The 19,192-nt window shown below is 33.6% G+C and overlaps 6 protein-coding genes across 8 annotated transcripts; 2 read left to right on the top strand and 4 right to left on the bottom strand.

Moving 5' to 3' along the window:
• Positions 1 to 381: 381 nt before the first annotated feature.
• LOC106104186 lies at positions 382 to 2,202 on the bottom strand. The gene is made up of 4 exons (XM_013284144.1): positions 1,734 to 2,202; positions 1,137 to 1,516; positions 953 to 1,043; positions 382 to 745 (listed from the first exon to the last, which is right to left on the bottom strand). Exons 1-4 carry the CDS (start codon positions 1,989 to 1,991, stop codon positions 428 to 430), a joined length of 1,047 nt encoding a protein of 348 aa, XP_013139598.1. The 5' UTR covers positions 1,992 to 2,202; the 3' UTR covers positions 382 to 427.
• A 240-nt stretch (positions 2,203 to 2,442) lies between these two features.
• On the top strand, positions 2,443 to 4,670 carry LOC106104189 (embryonic stem cell-specific 5-hydroxymethylcytosine-binding protein). The gene is made up of 4 exons (XM_013284146.1): positions 2,443 to 2,811; positions 2,886 to 3,123; positions 3,361 to 3,561; positions 3,972 to 4,670. The coding sequence occupies exons 1-4, from the start codon at positions 2,792 to 2,794 to the stop codon at positions 4,248 to 4,250; spliced, it is 738 nt and encodes a 245-aa protein (XP_013139600.1). The 5' UTR covers positions 2,443 to 2,791; the 3' UTR covers positions 4,251 to 4,670.
• Positions 4,671 to 5,110: 440 nt separating this feature from the next.
• Positions 5,111 to 7,801, bottom strand: LOC106104185 (probable serine/threonine-protein kinase DDB_G0288147). 2 transcript variants are annotated; one of them, XM_013284142.1, is made up of 5 exons: positions 7,533 to 7,798; positions 7,274 to 7,459; positions 6,475 to 7,203; positions 5,800 to 6,031; positions 5,115 to 5,531 (listed from the first exon to the last, which is right to left on the bottom strand). In XM_013284142.1, exons 1-5 carry the CDS (start codon positions 7,659 to 7,661, stop codon positions 5,431 to 5,433), a joined length of 1,377 nt encoding a protein of 458 aa, XP_013139596.1. In that variant the 5' UTR covers positions 7,662 to 7,798; the 3' UTR covers positions 5,115 to 5,430. The 2 variants fall into 2 exon arrangements, with proteins under 2 accessions (XP_013139597.1, XP_013139596.1); XM_013284143.1 differs by lacking the exon at positions 7,274 to 7,459 and having other exon boundaries at positions 5,111 to 5,531; positions 7,533 to 7,801.
• A 159-nt stretch (positions 7,802 to 7,960) lies between these two features.
• LOC106104187 (probable methyltransferase BTM2 homolog) lies at positions 7,961 to 9,101 on the top strand. The gene has a single exon (XM_013284145.1). The coding sequence runs from the start codon at positions 8,111 to 8,113 to the stop codon at positions 9,083 to 9,085; it is 975 nt and encodes a 324-aa protein (XP_013139599.1). The 5' UTR covers positions 7,961 to 8,110; the 3' UTR covers positions 9,086 to 9,101.
• A 268-nt stretch (positions 9,102 to 9,369) lies between these two features.
• On the bottom strand, positions 9,370 to 10,366 carry LOC106104108 (SAP domain-containing ribonucleoprotein). The gene has a single exon (XM_013284057.1). It carries the CDS (start codon positions 10,268 to 10,270, stop codon positions 9,482 to 9,484), a length of 789 nt encoding a protein of 262 aa, XP_013139511.1. The 5' UTR covers positions 10,271 to 10,366; the 3' UTR covers positions 9,370 to 9,481.
• Positions 10,367 to 10,975: 609 nt separating this feature from the next.
• LOC106104279 (E3 ubiquitin-protein ligase KCMF1) lies at positions 10,976 to 19,189 on the bottom strand. Of its 2 annotated transcripts, none has more exons than XM_013284279.1 (9): positions 18,958 to 19,189; positions 18,630 to 18,797; positions 17,841 to 17,977; positions 16,681 to 16,800; positions 15,841 to 15,935; positions 14,897 to 15,071; positions 14,223 to 14,370; positions 13,492 to 13,727; positions 10,976 to 12,993 (listed from the first exon to the last, which is right to left on the bottom strand). In XM_013284279.1, the coding sequence occupies exons 1-9, from the start codon at positions 18,971 to 18,973 to the stop codon at positions 12,940 to 12,942; spliced, it is 1,149 nt and encodes a 382-aa protein (XP_013139733.1). In that variant the 5' UTR covers positions 18,974 to 19,189; the 3' UTR covers positions 10,976 to 12,939. The 2 variants fall into 2 exon arrangements, with proteins under 2 accessions (XP_013139733.1, XP_013139734.1); XM_013284280.1 differs by having other exon boundaries at positions 14,897 to 15,050; positions 18,958 to 19,182.
• Between the last annotated feature and the right edge of the window lie 3 nt (positions 19,190 to 19,192).

Below are 19,192 nucleotides of genomic sequence, written 5' to 3'. Positions count from 1 at the left end.
AATTATTAAAAGAAAGTGATTAAAAATGTAAAATATTAAAGAAATTTACATATTTCAAAGTCAGGACTTTGTAAACTCAGTTAACCTTGCCCGAGGCTAAATGTTAAGAAAACTATTATCTATACAATAGATCTGTTTTACAGATTATCATGACTGAGGGGTAGAGGCAAATATGCTTCAGTACAATTTATTAAACTAGGCATATTAAATTGTAGCTAATAAGCTGTCTAATAAGACAAGCAAAATTTTTCTATAACTACATGAAAAAATTAGATGCAAGCAGTCCTTTTGTACACCTCAGCTATTAGGTGCTTGAAATATGAAGCACTAATGATTAAAATATAAAATGTTAGTTTATGACAAATCTGGTATTTCTAAAAAAAAAAAAAAACAATATAAATGCGCAACCAACACCTACATAATCAACTTAACAAACTAAAACATTATAATTAAGTCCAGTATTTTCTACAAAAAGCACTGAATGTGTTGGTGCAAAATTCTCGTCGGGGGAATATAAGTTACTCTCCCATTTATCATTGTATGGTTGTGGTTGTGGTGTGTCATCGAGACCGCTCAGAGCTTTGATGGCGTCTTGCTGGCCTTGCACAGCGGCCAAGCGCAGAAGTCGCTTGGCTGTGGCCGTGTCTCTGGTTAGACCACCTCGACCTTGACCATAGTAGATCCCCAGATTGTACAATGCACCGGGATGCTGCTGTGTAGCTGCCATGCGATACAACTCCATTGCCTGAAATTTCAATAATATAGATTTTAGAAGCAGTTCATGTTTATAACAACATAATTGTCAGGGGGGCAACTGCCCTCTCCTACCCTATAAAGGTGGAAATTGTGAAATAGATTTTGTTAAAAAACAGCTTCTTATAAATGACTTGTTTCATTAGTGTAAGCACTAAAATATATTTGTAAGATTCAACAGCTTAAATCAAAAACTCACCATTTTCTCATCAATGGCTACACCCATGCCCATTTCATAGCATAAGCCCAGATTGAACAAGGCTGGTGCATGATTACGGTTTGCTGCAGATCTAAAATAAAATATCAATATTGAACAATCTTAACAAAGCTACATAAATATAAAACAACATTAATTCACAAATCCATAGTTAGCAGTTATTTACCTCAGCAAATTTAGGCCATCTTGATGCTGTCCATTTTCAATAGCAGCTAAGCCCAGTCTGTTCTCTATGGAGTTCAACACCTCTCCAAGTTCATCATCAGTACTTGTAGAACTGTTGCTACCACTGGTTGATGCTTTTTCATTTGTTTTGTTCTCATTAGATAACAAATGTACATGTATCGGTACACTTGCTATAGCTTTTTCGATCTTTCTGCTTGAATTCAATTCAACTGCACTCTTACTGATGTAATTAATATAAGGGTGCAGTGATGAAAGCAAACAGTTGACGGGATAACATTTCTTTTCATCATCTCTGCATTTGTACTTGAGTTTAAGATGGATAAGCTGACTTGTGTACCAACCAATAACCAAAGCACTGCTCTGTAAGATAAAGAAATAAATAGTAATAAAATGACCAGTATTAAATAATCTTATCATATGTGGAGAAGAAAAAATAACGATGGTCTTTCTTAGAACTACAGTTTTACTATTTTTGGTAAAAATAAGGATAACTTATCTATAACTGATGAGTTAAAGTTGTATTTGTCTACATTATAAAAATAAGTATTGCCTCAATATAGCCAAAAGTAATATTTACCCATGTTATGGCACCAATCCAAGTGCGATTTAGATCATCAAAATTCCACCTTTTGCTTTTAGTATCGTTGTCATTACAAAACGATTTCCAACATTTTCGTGGATTTTGCCAGCAAGATGGTGCTCCTATGCGTTTATTTTGCTCCTCCGAAAGGGTGCTTCCAGCTGAATTTACGACGCCTGTTGAACTACGTTTATCGAAATGGTTTACACTCTTCTCTAAAGCATCTCGTATACGACGCGTAACATATTTCCACATGGTTTTATTTCCGAATAAACATCACAAAATAATAAAGTTAGAAGGCCATTGTTGAAGTACCATACGGAGTCTTCAACAAATTTGGGTTGACATTGTTTGGTAACCCTCGTCTGCCTTCATTCAATCTAACCAACCAAACCACTTTTATCCAATCTTATCACAAATTCGTAATTCTATAAATTAATTGTCACTGTCAATTACTGACAATGATGTCCTCCTATTGGTCCTTCCTTCCTTCAAAATGACAGCTTTTATTTTGTTTCGACATAAACGCACCTGTTAGTGTTACTGACGGTTAATTCCAGTTAATTTTATCTCCATTATTAGTTCGAGTTTTCACCACCGCTATTAAATGATGCCGCTAGCGCCAAAATGGCGAAAGTCAAATATGCACAAAATACCACTGCTATAGCCTGTCCAGTGAAATAAGGAAATCAGTGAATGTTCCATAGATAAATACTTGAGAAAATAGGTTAAAAATACGGAAATAAAATACAATTTCATTTTACATAAATGCTAGAAATGTTAAAGAATCCATAGGAGGACAAAAAATACTTGAAAATCCTAAATGTGCATACTTTTCAAAAGTTAAGAAGGGCACAAAGTTGTATAGGGCAGTTGATAATGTCAATGTCAAGCAAGTGCTGGTCACAGTGCGGATACGAATATTTAACTTTCAAGTTCAACTTACAGTGACTTGCCTTGCACATTGCACTATCGCCAGATTACGCGGGAAAACATAAATTTTAAATCACTGATTATTTTATCAAATTAAATTGAAACTTTTATGAACGTTTAATATGTGTGGTCGAACTGGACTGTGTGTATATTTCATAATAGTCATGTTTTTGTAATACTAATAGTAAATACTGAGTAATTTTAAATATTTTCTAGATCATTAAATAAAGAACAACTTCGTTGTGCCTGTAGTTACAAGGATAAGAAAAAAGATTCTTTTAATAAACCAGAATGGCTACACGAGCATAATGACGGAAAAGAATACGTACCTTCTTATAACATTGCACCAACTGATGTTACGCCAGTCTTAATATCTTCTAAGAATTATAAAAGTATTGAAGGCAGTAGAATTTTAAAGCCTATGATGTGGGGGCTAATACCTCCATGGCATAAGGTACAAAAATCTGTACTTTGATTTATATGCACGAAAAATCTTAATAGCTTTATTAAACTTCTAACGCATATTTACGTTTACTCATTCTCATATTTGAATCTAAGGAAAGCCAATGTAACATAGTACTTAATTCAAGACAAGCTTAAAGTTATATACAATCAAAACATTGTTCTTTTTGTATATATCATCTGGTTAATGTGCTTAAAAATATGCTATACCTCATTCCTTTTGTTTAAGGGTAACTACCGCACAAATAATTTAAGTACAAATAATTGTCGAATAGAGAACATAAGAACATCAAAACTTTATAGCCCTATTTTGTTAAATGGAGGCAGATGTATAATAATGGTTGAGGGTTATTACGAATGGCAAACTACTGTTAAAAATAAAGTTAAGCAACCTTTTTACATGTACACTCCACAAGAAGAACACATAAAGGTAAGATATTTAAAACTACCTTCAAAAATACCACTCTTGCATATTTTGGTCCTACCAACATTTTAGCATGTAGCATCATAAATCTATTAACATGAAGAAATAAAAACACATGCTGTGTTTCTGAATATTTTATTTAAACAGTTCTCAACATGTTTAAAGAAAGTCAAAAATTGTTTATATATTAACAGACAATTCTTTTGGTGAATGTTGAACCTTAAGCAAAAAAATTGCAAGTTACTTTTTGTTTTCAACATTTCTTAGGCCTTGATGTGGAATAATATTTTAAATACTGATTGTTTTATTAACTTTGGTGTGTAAATGTTTCCAGTGGTAATTATTATTTTGATAAGTATTATTTGTATAAAAGAATAAATTTTTAAATGGCTTTTTAATTATTTATAAAATTCCAGATTGATGACTGTAGCACATGGCAAAACAGTTATGATGAAAAAAGTGGATGGAAAGGCATCAAACTATTATATATAGCTGGGCTGTATAACATTTGGCAAGAAAATGATATCATTATTTATTCATACACTATTATAACTATGGATTCAAGCAGTAAATTAGAATGGTTACATCACAGAATGCCTGCCATTTTAGAAACAGAAGAACAAATAGAGGTATCACTTAATTTCATAAACCATATTTCAAATGATACACAATTTGGTGTGCAAAATAAGATCTGAGTATTTTAAAGTACCTTGTAGTTTCACTGGTCTTTGTAATACACCTATTTTATAGATTATCTAATCAACAAATATCAATTATACAAGGAAAATTACTTTAGTATGCCTGTTTCTCAAACATACCTCTGACAGACTATACTTCCCTGTCTGAATAAAAACAATCCTAACTATACAAATTAAGACAGTCCTTATTTATAGCCTCACTAGTCTTGCCAGTTACTAGTTACCTTACTCTAAACAGTCGCCATCCATCTTTTTTAAGATTAGTGGTCCAGGGTACAACAGAATTTGTATCACTTAAATAATTAACCACACAGAAATTGTAATCATTAAAGGAAACCTGCTCCTATTTTTCATTATAATCAAATATTATTAATTGACATATGTTTGGAGAATTTTATAAATTATACAAAATAATAAAACTAATAATATGATACTAAGGGTTCATACACACCAAAACATAGAGCAGAACAAATGAAATTTAGATTGGAGCAAGGTAAATTTTACTTTAGAATTCTTTACATGCTTACTTTTGATAAAAAAAGATGTGCAAAGTAGAAGTATACCTTGATTCAAACAATTTTTGCATTAAAAAAAATTTGTTCCACCCCCTGTTCTGCTCTGTGTGTATGGACCCTTATTGAGATAATATGTCTAAATAATAACTAACCTTTGTTTACAATATTTTTAAATATTGCTATACTAATTGTCATGAGATTAGAACATAAACTAGTAGATAATAATCATAAGATTTTATTAATAATAAAAGAACTTTTTAATTCAATTTGGACGGGTTTTAAATTACGAGCAATAATACTGTTAAAAATAATATAACTCCTTTTTACAGGCATGGATAGACTTATAAGATAAGGTATTTAAGGGTTCAGTGGAAGGGTGGAAGAGAACATTATTGTTATCGATTTACAAGGTTTGAGATCTAAGAGTTTCCACTGTGGTGGGGGACTTTATTTATTTTTCAGACTAAATGATAGATTAAATAATGGATGGACTGTAAATTATGTTATCTAATTAGGTTCAGTTCTGTACTTTTGTATTTTCTCACTCTGATATTTTAATTATTCAAAAACATTACCTATTTTATAGATATAATTGTTGAAAATCGTTTACCACAATGGTAAATAGGCGAAGGAACATGATTGCTTCCAAAATTTCTCCTCAGTCAAATATTGTTAATTCTGAATTGTTTAAAGTCTGCTTCACATCTAATGACTTTGTGGCTCTCAAGAAAATCATTTACAAAACTTTTCACTTCATATTCATCTGTAAATATAGATTTTTCATACATATAGCAGCGCACAATATTTTAATACTGGCTTATGGCTTCTACATAGACACAAGGTTGCGATTTACACCTTGTTTTAGGTTTTTTTTTTTTAATTCACATTACTAATACTACATTATTACATTTTAAGGTAATATATTGGTTTTCTATCATAAGTTCATGTTTAATGTGTTATTAATTGTATTAATATTTCAAGTTTGAAAAGTATTTTCACAGTGGAAATCTATCTTTATAAAAGATACTTACTTGGATATTTACTACACTGGTATATAAGCCTAATTAAATGTTTAGCAAGTGATTTAAACAAGGCTTTTCCTTTTATCCGACCTTTGATATAGAATGGGGTGAGAACTTTCACCACCCAGGGTGCTATTCTCTCTTTACAACTCCTCACAAACTCGGGTGTCTCTTCCAGCGGTGACATAACACCTTCATCATCACTATCTTCTCCAAATATATCTTTCAATATATCTTTTACCTGTAATTACAAAAGATTAAATAAACCTTTATAAATTGTATCCTATTGGTCTTAAATGCATAAAAAATGTTCTAAAAACTAGGTATTTGTGGAACACTACGAGATTGTCTGATAATGCAAATATAAACATACTGTAAATAATTAAATTATAGTAAGACAGAATGTTATTTATTTATCACTATTATCAGCTCACTATGGAGTTTGGTGCCTACCCTAAGTTAATGGTGACTTCTGGCCCACAACAGGTTGACTTAACACATATCTTTGAATTATGTTGACAATATTTTCAGGTTGCATCATAATTTTTTTTAACAGTAACAATGTCAGATTTTATTTGTCAAAACATATACATACATACATAAAAAGTATTCTTTTAAATCAAAGTTTAAAACAATATTTGTTAGATACCACAATTACATTAAGAAATAAGTTATTCTACTAACCCTGGCAAGCTTTGCTCTATTACAATCCCTCAATTGGTCCAATATTTCATATAGCTGTAACTTCATAAAATATTCTTCACACAACCATTTATTGGATGTTGGATTTGTTTTTTTATTAGTTGACTTTGTATTATTGTCATTGTTCTCAACAAAATGTCCAGCTAAAGATGCTAATTTTTCATCTAAAGATTGGGTAATATTTGCAGTTGATATATTATTACTTTCTATTATATTTACTGGTTCACAATTATCTTTATTATTGTCATTGGGTATTTCTTCATTGGCAGGATTCGGATCATTCCATAATGATTGTTCAAAAATATCATCCTCATTATTGTCATCTTGGAATAGTATCTCTAATTGTCTTAGTAAATTATCAGAGTCTTGTGGTTCTACATTTTGTGTATGGAGAGGTGTTTCAGGGGGTACATTATTCATTGTCATAACACTGACTTCTGTTAGCTTTGTTATTGTCTGTTCTGGACTGTTATTACTGGGATCTAGTAGTTTTTCACTGGGTGTAGATGTTACATTATCAGTTATGGTTTGATTTTGAATATTTTCCCGACGCCGCTTTCTCCTCTGATTGCAAGTACATTGACATGTACAATTATTAGACTTATTTAGTGTAGTTTGTACTCTCTTCTCATTCTTTGGGGTTGTATTTAAAAAATCATACAAAGTCTTATACAGTTTACCCTTGGTCGTGTCCTGTTTTAATTCATTAATCTGAAATATTTAAATAATTCAAGTTTGCACATGGAATGTTAAAAAAATAAGGTAAAATATCGATACATACAACACCGACAATATTTTTTCTATATATCTGAACTACCATGCAAGTTTGAGCGGCAGTCATTTCTATAATTTTCGCACACCTCCATATTGCGCTTGGTAAACGAATATTTTTGTTAAATTGCTTTTGATGTTTTTCATAGTTTACTGACAAAAGTTTTATTATATACTCCATATAGTGCTTACGTACCTGTAATTAAAATTTCCAATCAAAGCTAATACAAGGATTTAAAGTAGACAATAATATATAAATAGAAGCTTACTTTAGATATAAGTAAATGGGGCTCATTTTCTATATCGGGTATTGACATTATCGTTTTGTCGTAGTCTAATAGTATTTGGTCAACGATGTCATCAGAATGTTGGCCTTCGGTTTCCCATATCTGACTCATATTGTTTAAAATAATAACTAATCCAAATTAAATAATTTTAGCGCCTCCACCTTTTTGTTAATTTATTTTGTTTTGACAGCAAAGACTAGTATTGCCAGGTTGGTTGTAGTATATAATCTGTAATTCTTAAAAAAAAAATTAATATACCTTTAAAAGCTTAGTGATTTTTCTAGGCTTTCATTATTATGTTAACTAATTTGAATATAACTCTATTTCGTACGCATTTTTTTATAAAACTGGCCCAAGGATGTGTTTTAAATTTTATCTTTTTGCGATTTAAAAAATCGACGTAAACACAACCACAACTGTCAATGTCAAACAAGTTCGAACCAATACTGTATACGCAATACCCATTTATGAGTTAAAAATGTTCATATTTCATTTAATTTTCCAATGTCACGAAAAACATTTAAATCTATATAAAATAATCTAAAATTCATTCAGACGTCATGGCTACTGAAGAGCACAAAGAATTGGCTTACTATATTAAGGAAGTACACGCTTCTTTGAGAAAGTCTTCTTCAAAAATAGGATTTCATAGAGCATGGCTTGAACATTGTGAAAATGAAGATGTTTTAAAAAAGTATGCAAAATGTATGGAACGATTAGCAACTGTACATTGGGATAACAATTGTTTGGATAAATCACATGTTGTGTCTCGAATACAATGGTCTGCTGATTTTTGCTATAATTATTACATTAATGAACAGTATGTAAAATTTCGTGAAAAAGAAATAGACATATCAAACAAAATTGATATTAATATTGATAGTATAGAACAATTTACCTTACCTTTAAAATTGCTTGATGTAGGCAGCTGTTATAATCCATTTAAAAATTATGAATACTTGGATGTACTGGCAATTGACCTGTGCCCAGCAAATAATTCTGTCTACCAATGTGATTTTCTAAATGTTGGCATTGACAAAGAAATCATTATAGAAAACCATAGAATAAACCAATTAGAAGAAAACTCTTATGATATAGTTACATTCTGCTTCCTGCTTGAATACATTCCCAATTCCGAATTAAGAATAGAGGCATGTGTGAGAGCTTACAATCTTTTAAAACTAGGAGGAATATTGATAATAAACACTCCAGATTCTAAGCATGTTGGAGCCAATTCTAGATTAATGAAATGTTGGAGATACACTTTAGCATGTTTAGGTTTTTCTAGAATTAAATATGAAAAGTTTAAACATATGCATTGCTTAGTTTTTAGAAAATCTTTACATAAAGATATAGCTAAAAGATGGACTTTGTTATGTAAAGAGCCTAATATAGAGTATGGTTTATTTATTCCACAAGATTTTTTAAGTGACAAGGAAGAGAATCAAACAAATCCTGATAAAACATCCATACATGTTACCAACAGTGCAAACATTACAGAATACTTTGTTGAATTACCATTTAATAATAATTAAATAAATTTGATTTATATCGGAATATTTTATTTAATGTAAATTAGTATATTATGGGGATATATTTTATGTAGAGTAAACATATTTATTTGTGATAGACACTTTATTTTGTTATGTAGTGACATTGTCTAAGGGTTATATGCAGGAATTTGATATTTTGAACTTTATGGACTAGTAACATTACTGCCTATATTTCCACTTATGTTTAAGTAGTAACAAAATTTCTTAGCATTTTTATTTAATGACTTCAAATTTTTAAAGACTCCTCCGGGATTAATACATGCAAGTTGATTTATTACCACTTTATTAAATGACTTATTGAATACTATTTTATTACTAAAATTAGTAATGTCCTTAACTGTAAATTAATAATGAAAGTAACTTAAAATTTATGTCAACTCATTTTGCAGCATTAAACTTTGCCTTACGTTTTTCTAACCTCTCTTTATTTTCAATGTCTGCCATTATTGAGGATACAGACTGTCCAAATCGTTCAGCTCTCTGCTTAAGTTTCTCCAGATTATCTTGTAACGAGCCAGGAGTTGCAGAGCTGATGGTATTTTGCTCTGAACTCTGGAACCGTTGCTTTCTAGCTTCTTTCCTCTCTGCCTCTGTCACTTTTACAGGCAAGCCAAATCGTCTGGCTCTCATCTCCAACCTAGTCTTGGGATCTATGTCTGTAACTAGTTTGACTTTGCTAACGTTGGATGGCGGAGGTTCTTCGGATTTTGTCTCTACATTTTCCTCAGTTTGTTTAGGTGTAAAGGATATGGCTCTATTCAGTACAATTTTTTTTGTACCAGATTCTTTTGTATCTTGTGATTTTTCTTTGGCCGGTTCTGCGGATGGGGCATTTATTTTTCTTTTTAATGTTCTCTGGGGTTTTGATTCAATTGTAGGTTTATCGGGATGTTCTTCAAGTGCCAATTCCTCGTTTAGTGTATCTACGGCGGAATCGTCTAATATGTCTGTGTGGCTTTTATCGTCTTCATCTTCTAGAACTCCGTCAGAATCTATTTCATCTGAATCTAAGTTGATATCTCCGTGGTCGTCTTGCGCTATAGCGGCTTGCAACCTAGCCACAAGCTCCGCTTTGTCGCCGACATAAGACAGTCCACGTGATTTCAACTCTTTTCTTAATTCAACCACTTTCATCTTGCTTACATCAGTTACTGTTGAATCAGCCATTGTATATTATTTATATTTCTTCAAATGAAACTTATTTCCTTGGAAAAATTTGTTTACTCGGATTTTCGCAAACACATTGACATTTAGACAACGACAAACAAATGACAGTGACAATCAAAGATTATAGATTAAAATAGACAAAGAGAAGTTATCAAAATACTAGTTGTACCCATGCGGCTTCGTTTAAATATTTCAGGACTTTATTTTATTTTTGTACTCAGTAAAACTTTCTATAGCAAAAATCAAATGGCTCTTGCCATTATCTAGGATTTAAATTACCGTGGTAATCTTGTTTTGCTGCTATTGGCTATAGTTTTTGAACTATTCCTTCTTCATTGCCAAAATAAGGACAGAGCTGACTGATGTATAATATCATTTTAATATTGACATAAAATTTTCGATAACTTCCTTAGGTAAGAACATTTGGGAAAGGAAGTTGGGGGATTTAAAAGTAGTAGTGTGATAAAACTTTTATTATAAAGCTTTTAGTAAAAGCTTACTTACATATAAATTATTGCTTCTTAAGATTACACTTTTCTTATAAGTACTTAATATAATTCGCATCATGAATACAGGGCCCTCGTTATGTTATATTTTTATAACAGAACAGTATACAAACGAAATAAAATTGTACACTTTAAATTGAAAACACAACTAGTAAAGGTTAAAGGAACATGAACACTAAACGTCAAGAAATAAAAAAACTTTTAAATATTATAGAATTTAATTAGGGTACATACAAACATTTTGTAATGCTGGAGTATAATTACCATACTAAGAAGCACTTCCGTTGAGTAGCTAGTGACAATTTGAATGTAAGTTAATTCTTCATTATCTCAAACAATGAAATTTTAGATGAGTGACTTTAATGATAAGGCATTACATCAAACACTTTATACATATGCATTATCTATAAATTATTGTACACATTTAACTTAATTTACAATATTAAATATTTTAAACTAAATCGCTAATGCATAAAACATTTTGAAAATTAACCGTGAAATATAAATTAAAAGTAACACCTCCGGCATGTAACAAACCAAAAAAATATGTGTATATTTGTTTCAAGCTGTTTATTCGATGATCGTTTTGACCTTACGTAAGTCAATAAAAACATTCCATATCTATTTATTTTCTATATTAAAGGAAAATCACACTGATATTTCGAAAGCCAACAAAACAAACATAAGCATCCACTAATAAGTGTTAGCAAAAACAATGAAAGTCCAGTTAGTGATGTATCACCGGCCTGACCCCCACTGTCGCTGCAGCGGCGCGTGCGCAGCCCGCCGGCGGTGACGTCATCACATGCCCATACATTACATTCTCACAATCAAATTTATTGTTAAATCTCAACTATTATGTACACCTTTCCTTTCCAACAGTTGTAATTTGACACGTCATAGTATACTACGCTCGAGTAATTTTGATACTGTGAGTGATATTTGACAGATTTGGGTGATACATTTCTAGTTCGACGTATTCGAATTAAAGCCAAACTGTAACATTTTAAAAATATCTCCGTGTCATATGTTTATGCTACGTAACAATTTATCGGCATTTGACTTCGTTTCTGACACACATATGTGGCGGCTGTTAAGCACTGCTAACACTGCTCGCATCGGACCGCATCCACTACAGTGAAGTGCATAAAAAATTTAACTTCGAATGAAATATTCAGCAATATATCTAAATGTTTTACTACAATTTCGTTGCCGAATGTTTCTTCGTAGTTGGCGTACGGTGTGATACGATACAGATACAAGTAAAGTCGATCAGTTCTCGCCCGCGGGAACACTTCGAGACCTTTTCGTTTCGCGACCCGCACACACTTACAGCGCACCGTGGTACGGTTACGGTTACGGTACTATTATAGTACACTTCGGTAAATACCACTTAATAACCATAAGACCTTGTAATTCATAGTAGGGGCACGATGGACACTGACCAGCTGCACGTCAGCTGCTTGGAAGAGTTTACACACGTCACAAAATATTTGGGATACGACTCTTTTACATAATTTCGATCAAAATTTCATTAGAGAAGGAGCACACAACTTATTTCGTAACATCCTTTATATTAGTATATTATCGTAAAACGCAAAATTTAAATAATTAAAGTAATTACATTTTGTTTCTATAATTATTCTTTGTTTTTAGTAAAATTTTACTGTGTTTAAGTATTTTTTTTAAACAGTACCAAGAATCGTCAATCCTGGTCAACATTAAATTTTATGTTGACTTATCATTGTGGACATAATTTGTTAACAACATGCCAATGTTTGATGAAAAATAAAGACTGTGAAGTATGCTACAAGCTCGAATCTGCACATGTGAGTATTTCGCAAACTTCACAGTTTAGTGTTACAAACTACATCAACTTTTGGTTGTATGATATAAACACGCAAAACCAAATACTTCGGGTGTTTTGTGTTAAAAATAAAGCTATCGCGATTATCGTGGTAAAGGCAATGTGGCAACCCTATTCAATAGTTCAATAGTATGATAGAGTTAATTGTGGCCCTGTTAGTGTAGTTCACGATCCCTGTGTAGGTATGTCGCGGGGTTGCGCGGGGTGTCGCGGGGTGCCGCGGGGTGCGCGCGGGTCTAGCTGGGCTGGCGGGGCCGCGGGGCGCGGGGCGGGCGGGGGCTCGCCGCGCGGCGCTCCTACCTACCTTCGGGTAGCTGCCGCGCGCCGGGGTGCGCACGCGCCGCCGCCTCCTGCAACAAATGTACGATATACAACACTGAAAATATATGCTCACACGAAACTACAAAACGCATATGCATTTACTATTGGAAAAAACATCTTTCTTTAGTAAACCCGAACTAAACCCCAGTACAGATGCTCAGTTCTAAGTGAGAGTTTTATCCGAAGAGTCGAAATATTCAGTTAAAGTTACAGTTCAGTGCGTGTGTAGCAAAATTTTAACTGACAGTTCAACTACACAGTTAAAACATGGCCTACACACGTGTCAGGAATGCGTATGCAGCTAGCTTAAGACACTCTCTTACTAAGGTATAGTAAGAGGCTTTCAAGGTATTCTACTTTTTAAAAAATGCATTGTCTAGCTGTTAGTTTGAATCGATAGAGAAGCCACGCAGATATAGAGGCTAATATATGAAACATCTCCTGCGTCAAAACCAAACTGTTTTCATATTCATATTATATTCACACGACTGTTTGAGTTTTAACACCGCAACATTTCCCGATAGTACCTTGGTGCGAGGCTGCGGCTTGGTGCGCGGCGGCGGCTGCGCGGGCTGTGCGGGCTGCGTGGGGTGTGCGGGGGGTGCTGGGTGCGCGGGGGGCGCGGGCTGCACGGGGGGCGCGGGGGGCGCCGGCAGGGCGGGCGGCGGCGCGGGGGGCGCGCGCCCCAGCGACGCCAGCATCAGCCCGCGGAGCAGCGCCGCACGGGACTCCGCCTCCTCGTTGCTAGCAGAGCTTGTCGCATCTGGAACATCACAGAAACATATTAATTTTACCAATGCAACACTCAAAGTTGACAATCTTCATTTGATTGTTAAATTATGGCTCCGTAGTCTAATCTGGGCATTACTACAATACTTAGTGCTGCTCTTAGTGATGTTTAGTAATTTCTAAAATTGTCACTAAATATAGATTTCACATAATTAAACTGCAATTTGGGTCTTACTAAGTATCTACTTGAAGAGTTATTCCGGCAATTAGTAGTTTACATCTTCATATAATGTCATGTTTGTATTTTTAGCGTGCAACAAATAAACTGGAAATTTTCAAAAGTAGATCGAATTTAAAAACCCTTTTGGCATTAGAAATTTACATTATGACTCACTCCCAAGAAAATCTCTCTCATGGTAACATAGGACTATTGGGTAATATATTTCCAGATTTTTTTTTAATACCTTGCGGACGAAATCTTAGGCAAAAGCTTAAATGGCATGATAATTTTAGATAGATGTATATGTACCTAGGAAGGCTGAGAGCAGGAAGGTGTACTCGGAGACGTCCGGGTGCGGCGGCGGCGCGGCGGGCTGCGCGGCGGGCGGGGGCGCGGCGGCGCTGCTGGACGAGGTGGCAGCGCGCCGCGGCAGGCGCTCCAGCTGCTGGCGGGCGGCCTGCGCATATACCATTATACTCACAAACTAGCCAAAAGTAAAAAAAAACTACATATGTTGCTGGTTTTATTAAACCGATCACTTTTTTCAAACTTTCATTTATGATGACCGTTTAGTTAATGTAAGCCACGCATCCTCTAGCCTTTCCACCATTTTCGTGCAAGGAAGGATGAGAACGGTGAAAGTAGATTTTACTAAGATGTGGCCACATAGGGACAATATCGATGGGTGAAAGGCTATTTGTTTTAAGCGCCATTAGGTTAAATGTTCATGAGAGCCATGTAAAGTCTTCATTTTAGAAACAAAAAAAAACATAAAATAATATAATAACATAAACATAATGCAAAAAATGGCGTTTGAAACAAATAGCCTGTCAATATCATCTTTCTGTGCGTTCCTGTGATGATTAAAAGCAACACATCTGCAAATCTGCAAATACGGATATATGGGCAGCGGACTTATCACCATTTTTGCGAATTCTGGTGGCCGTTTTACCCCCTATAGTATAAAACAAAAAGTCTGTTACAGTTGCTTGCTGCCGCTCCAGCTGCAGCTGCATCTGCGTGCCGGGCTGGCCGGCGCCGCGCCGCACGCCCGACAGCTGCGAGAGGAGCTCCGCGATGGGGTCCACCACGGCGTCGCGCGACGACGGCGACAGCGACGATATGCCGCCGCCGGTGCTGCGAACAACGTGCCAATCGCTGCTTAAACAAACACACAACATGCCACATCACACTCTGCGTATATCACATACATACATCATAGCAGGCGCTAAGCCTATCGTATAAGCTACGTCTACAGGGTCAACTATTATTAACCCATAATTCGAAGGAGTTGTTTCTAACAAAGCAAAATGATTTTTAGTAGTTACATTTTTACATATGAAATAAGTACAGGAAAAAAGGTAATTTTTTTAAATTAGTTCGTCACATTGGACACTATCGAAGGGTTAATATCTTATTCAAAGTAGTTTTTCTATTTATTATCGAGTTCTTGGTGACGTCGTTGTACTACATCATTTCATATACTAATTAGGGACTAGTCTAAACTAAATTAGGGATGATATAGTGCAAAATGTATACCTTTTTTATTCAAGTAGGTAGGGGTTATAGATAGATAAAAAATACCTATACAATGAACATGTTTTTGGTAAATTAGTGTTATACAGACAAGGCTAATCGAGCATAGATAAAAGAGGACAAACCGAAAAAAGATATCTATCTTCTATCAATTCCTTGCTTATAATGGATGGAAGGGTCAGGAGGGTCACAATTGGGTTTTCATGTTTATCATCTGTAAGCTCATGGTATCTCACCAGTTGAGATGGCACATTCTCATATATGTGCTATTAAAATATGCTTAAGAAGGGAGTGAATTCAGATATGAAGGCTGATAAAGATGTAAGAGTAGTACATGCTGTGCCGGCCCTTAGGGACAAGGGCAGGATGATGGTGATGATGTGTTAGTTACCTGAACTGCATGTTGGTGCGCCTCGCGCGACTGACGCCGCGGCCGGAGGCGGGTATGCGCCGCACGCCGCCGTGCCGGATGCCGCTCGGCTCGTCGTACAATGCAGTTAAGTTATTATTCATACACAATACATTACAATATCAACATACTCAACATATCATACTTCAAACTCGTATTAATATTATAAATGCGAAAATTTAAATGGATGGATGTTTGTCACTCTAGCACCTAAACGGCTTAAAGGATTTCTATGAAATTTGACGCATATGTGAGAATTTTGAGCTATTCTTTTTTATTCAGGTGGACAACATTGCGGCAAAAGCTATTTGACTTATAAAGGTCTTATGTCTATGATATATTTTTGAGAAATGCATTATTTGAACAAAGTGATAGGAATGTAACAATAAAAAATTTTCATAATTATATTGCTTAAATACTATCTGCTTAATATAAGAATGTTTAAAAGGTAAATTTATGAATTACATTAAAAAAGTTTAAAACAACACCACAGTACAGTACAGTTTTGTTACAAACCGTGAGACAGAATTATTAGGTGTTTGTATGGCTTCATAAGTTAAATCTGTTATTAAGCTTATGTAATGCATGTTCAATGTTCATGGAAAGAGTATGTTACTTATCTAGTAAACAAAAAAAATTCAATAAAACTGGTGTATATATAACTTGGATTTAACCAATTTTAACAAGTCATATAAAATTATTTTCCATATTTGATTTCTTATGAATCCAATGAGATCAATTAAGAAGCGAAAATATTGCACTTTTAAAGACATGCATATGATATAAATAAACTATACTAAAGTATTCTATGAAAAAGGATATGAGAAAAGAGATGAGATCTCTGGGTCCGGTCCGGTGTTCGAGTGTGAGATGTCCAGCAAAGTCGTCAGTCACAAAGTTTGGCTCGCCGCCCGACAGTGAGGCGCAAACTGGGCATACCACCTGAAATGTAAAAATACACTAATTACTATGTGTTCATAATAGTATACATGTTATGCAATTACTATTTAACACTTAATTTGAACTAAATAATAACATATAAGGCAAAATTAACCATGCAATCCAAAATCCACATGGAAGACCAGCACATGTGCCGAGTAGTTTTAAATAACAAAAAAACAAGGATTTTGGAGAAAGGGCCTGGCCTTAATATATGTCTTTTAAAATTGGAACTTCTCAATGTAATATTGGAAAAAAAGTCATATTTCGTGAACATGATGTGATGATGCTGTTATCAAAAAGAAAATTTGTGTAAATTCTTGTCCATCTGTCTGTAAGTTACGCCACATTTTCTCTGGATAATCTTTTGAATGGCTAGACCGATTTTGACGGGACTTTGACGAGAAGGTAGCACATGTATGCAGAAATATTATATGTCACTTATTTTTTATTCTTGTGGTGAATAATGAGGCGACCGCTGGTGTAAATATTGAAAAGAAAAAGTAAAAACCGAAGCTATTCAATTTTTTAAAATCACATTCAATAAAAGTTATTGGGCATCAATTTCATTATAGCACTGAATCAACTTATAATTACAAGACTATTAGCAGCTCACTATAGATATTAACTGCATTGCAATCTTAATATAGCATAATAAAATTCAAATAAATGACAAATTATATTTACATATTTCACTGGCAGACAATTTCATTTATTGTCTATGGGTTATTTTAGAAAGTTTCAATGTTTAGACGATACAAACATGTCTATATTTAAAAAGTCTGTGATAACAGCCTTATAGGGAGAATTGACAAAATAAGTATGTTATAATGTCAATTCTATTGAATTTTACAGCCAGACATATAAGTCATGCAATCCTTACTGTACTTTTCTGATTAAAACTTTTTCACAAAGTTACTCCTTTGTCTACAAATTTGTTAAGGATGTTACTTAAGCATTGGTCCAATAGGAATTTTTTGCCTTTTGAACCAATTAACCTCTAAAATGTGGTAAAAGCATATATCATAGATTACAAAACTTACAGCAAGAGTTGTATCTGCATGTTCAGCCGTTACATGTTCCATAAGCGCAGTATCTGTGAAGCCCATTCGGTTGCAGAAAGGACATGTGTATGCCTGCGGTTGTTCCAAAGCTTGTGACTCACCCGCATAGTAAAGGTCTGAAAATTTTAAGTGACAATAAATCATTTTGGTTTAAATAGTATTTTTTATTTAAAATATAGTAAACTTATAAAGTTTTTACTTTAATGTCATCTATATGAATATTACAAAGAGGAAAGATTTGGATTTTAGTATGTATTGAAATAACTCAAAAACTACTGGACTGATTTTAAAAATTCTTTCGGCATTATAAAGCTATGTTATCAGTGAGTAAAAGTCCCGAGCAACAGTTATTACCAATATAAATGAAATAATGAGTCATAAATAAAAATTGAAATTAACTATCTTTTATGTCATTAAACATAGTTCTTATGTTACATTAGTTAAATATATCAGATATACATAAAAATATAGAATTTTCACATGCTCAAAATAAGCTAAATCTGGCCAAGGATTTTTATACCATATTTGTACTAAAATATAAAGATAAATAAATAATAATGTTTTCATTCTGTAAATAAGATATCCTAACAAATGAATGAAAATGTTATATGGTTTTGCAAAGACATAATACATCCTTAGAATATTGTTTTTGATAAATGAATGTTTTGTTTCTGTTTCAAACAATATGCACTAACTGTTGTTGAAGAGAACAGTTAAAAACTAGGTCAGGTCACTGATGACAAAATGATGATTACACAAAGATCTCACCAAAATCACTTCTTGTAAGGATACATTGCATGGGATGCTCTGTTGTATGTTGATTCGTGACCGCGCCGGATTCATAACACACAGCGCACAAGTCGTAGTCGATACAAATCAAACATTTATATCGTCGTCCTCTGAAGTTATTTTTTAAACAAGAATCACAGCTGACTCCTGAAAAGACGTAATTAACCAGCAGTAAATACTAAAGCAATATTAAATCGTAAACACTATGACAGTCAAATTCAAAACAAATAGTAAATAACACTTTGAAATTTTCGCAAAGAAATTTAGTGACAAAAGCATCGCACAAATTTTGATTATCATTACCCACCTTCATGGCGATTCATTTTCGCCACAAAACGTCGCCGATACAAACGTTTCTTGGCACCAGAATTACTGCTGCTATTTGTGGTATTTATATTACTATACTAAAATAAGTAGCACAACATATAATATACTAAAATACAAGATTATTAACAAAAATTTCCAGCAAACCTAACCCAACCAGGCCATAATGACGTCACATAATGACTTATGTGTTGCCTAATTTTAAACTTTCACAGATT

The sequence above is a fragment of the Papilio polytes genome, unplaced genomic scaffold, assembly GCF_000836215.1.
Source record: "Papilio polytes unplaced genomic scaffold, Ppol_1.0 DF823691.1, whole genome shotgun sequence".
NCBI lineage: Eukaryota > Metazoa > Arthropoda > Insecta > Lepidoptera > Papilionidae > Papilio > Papilio polytes.
This window is presented reverse-complemented; position numbering and strand designations above follow the sequence as displayed.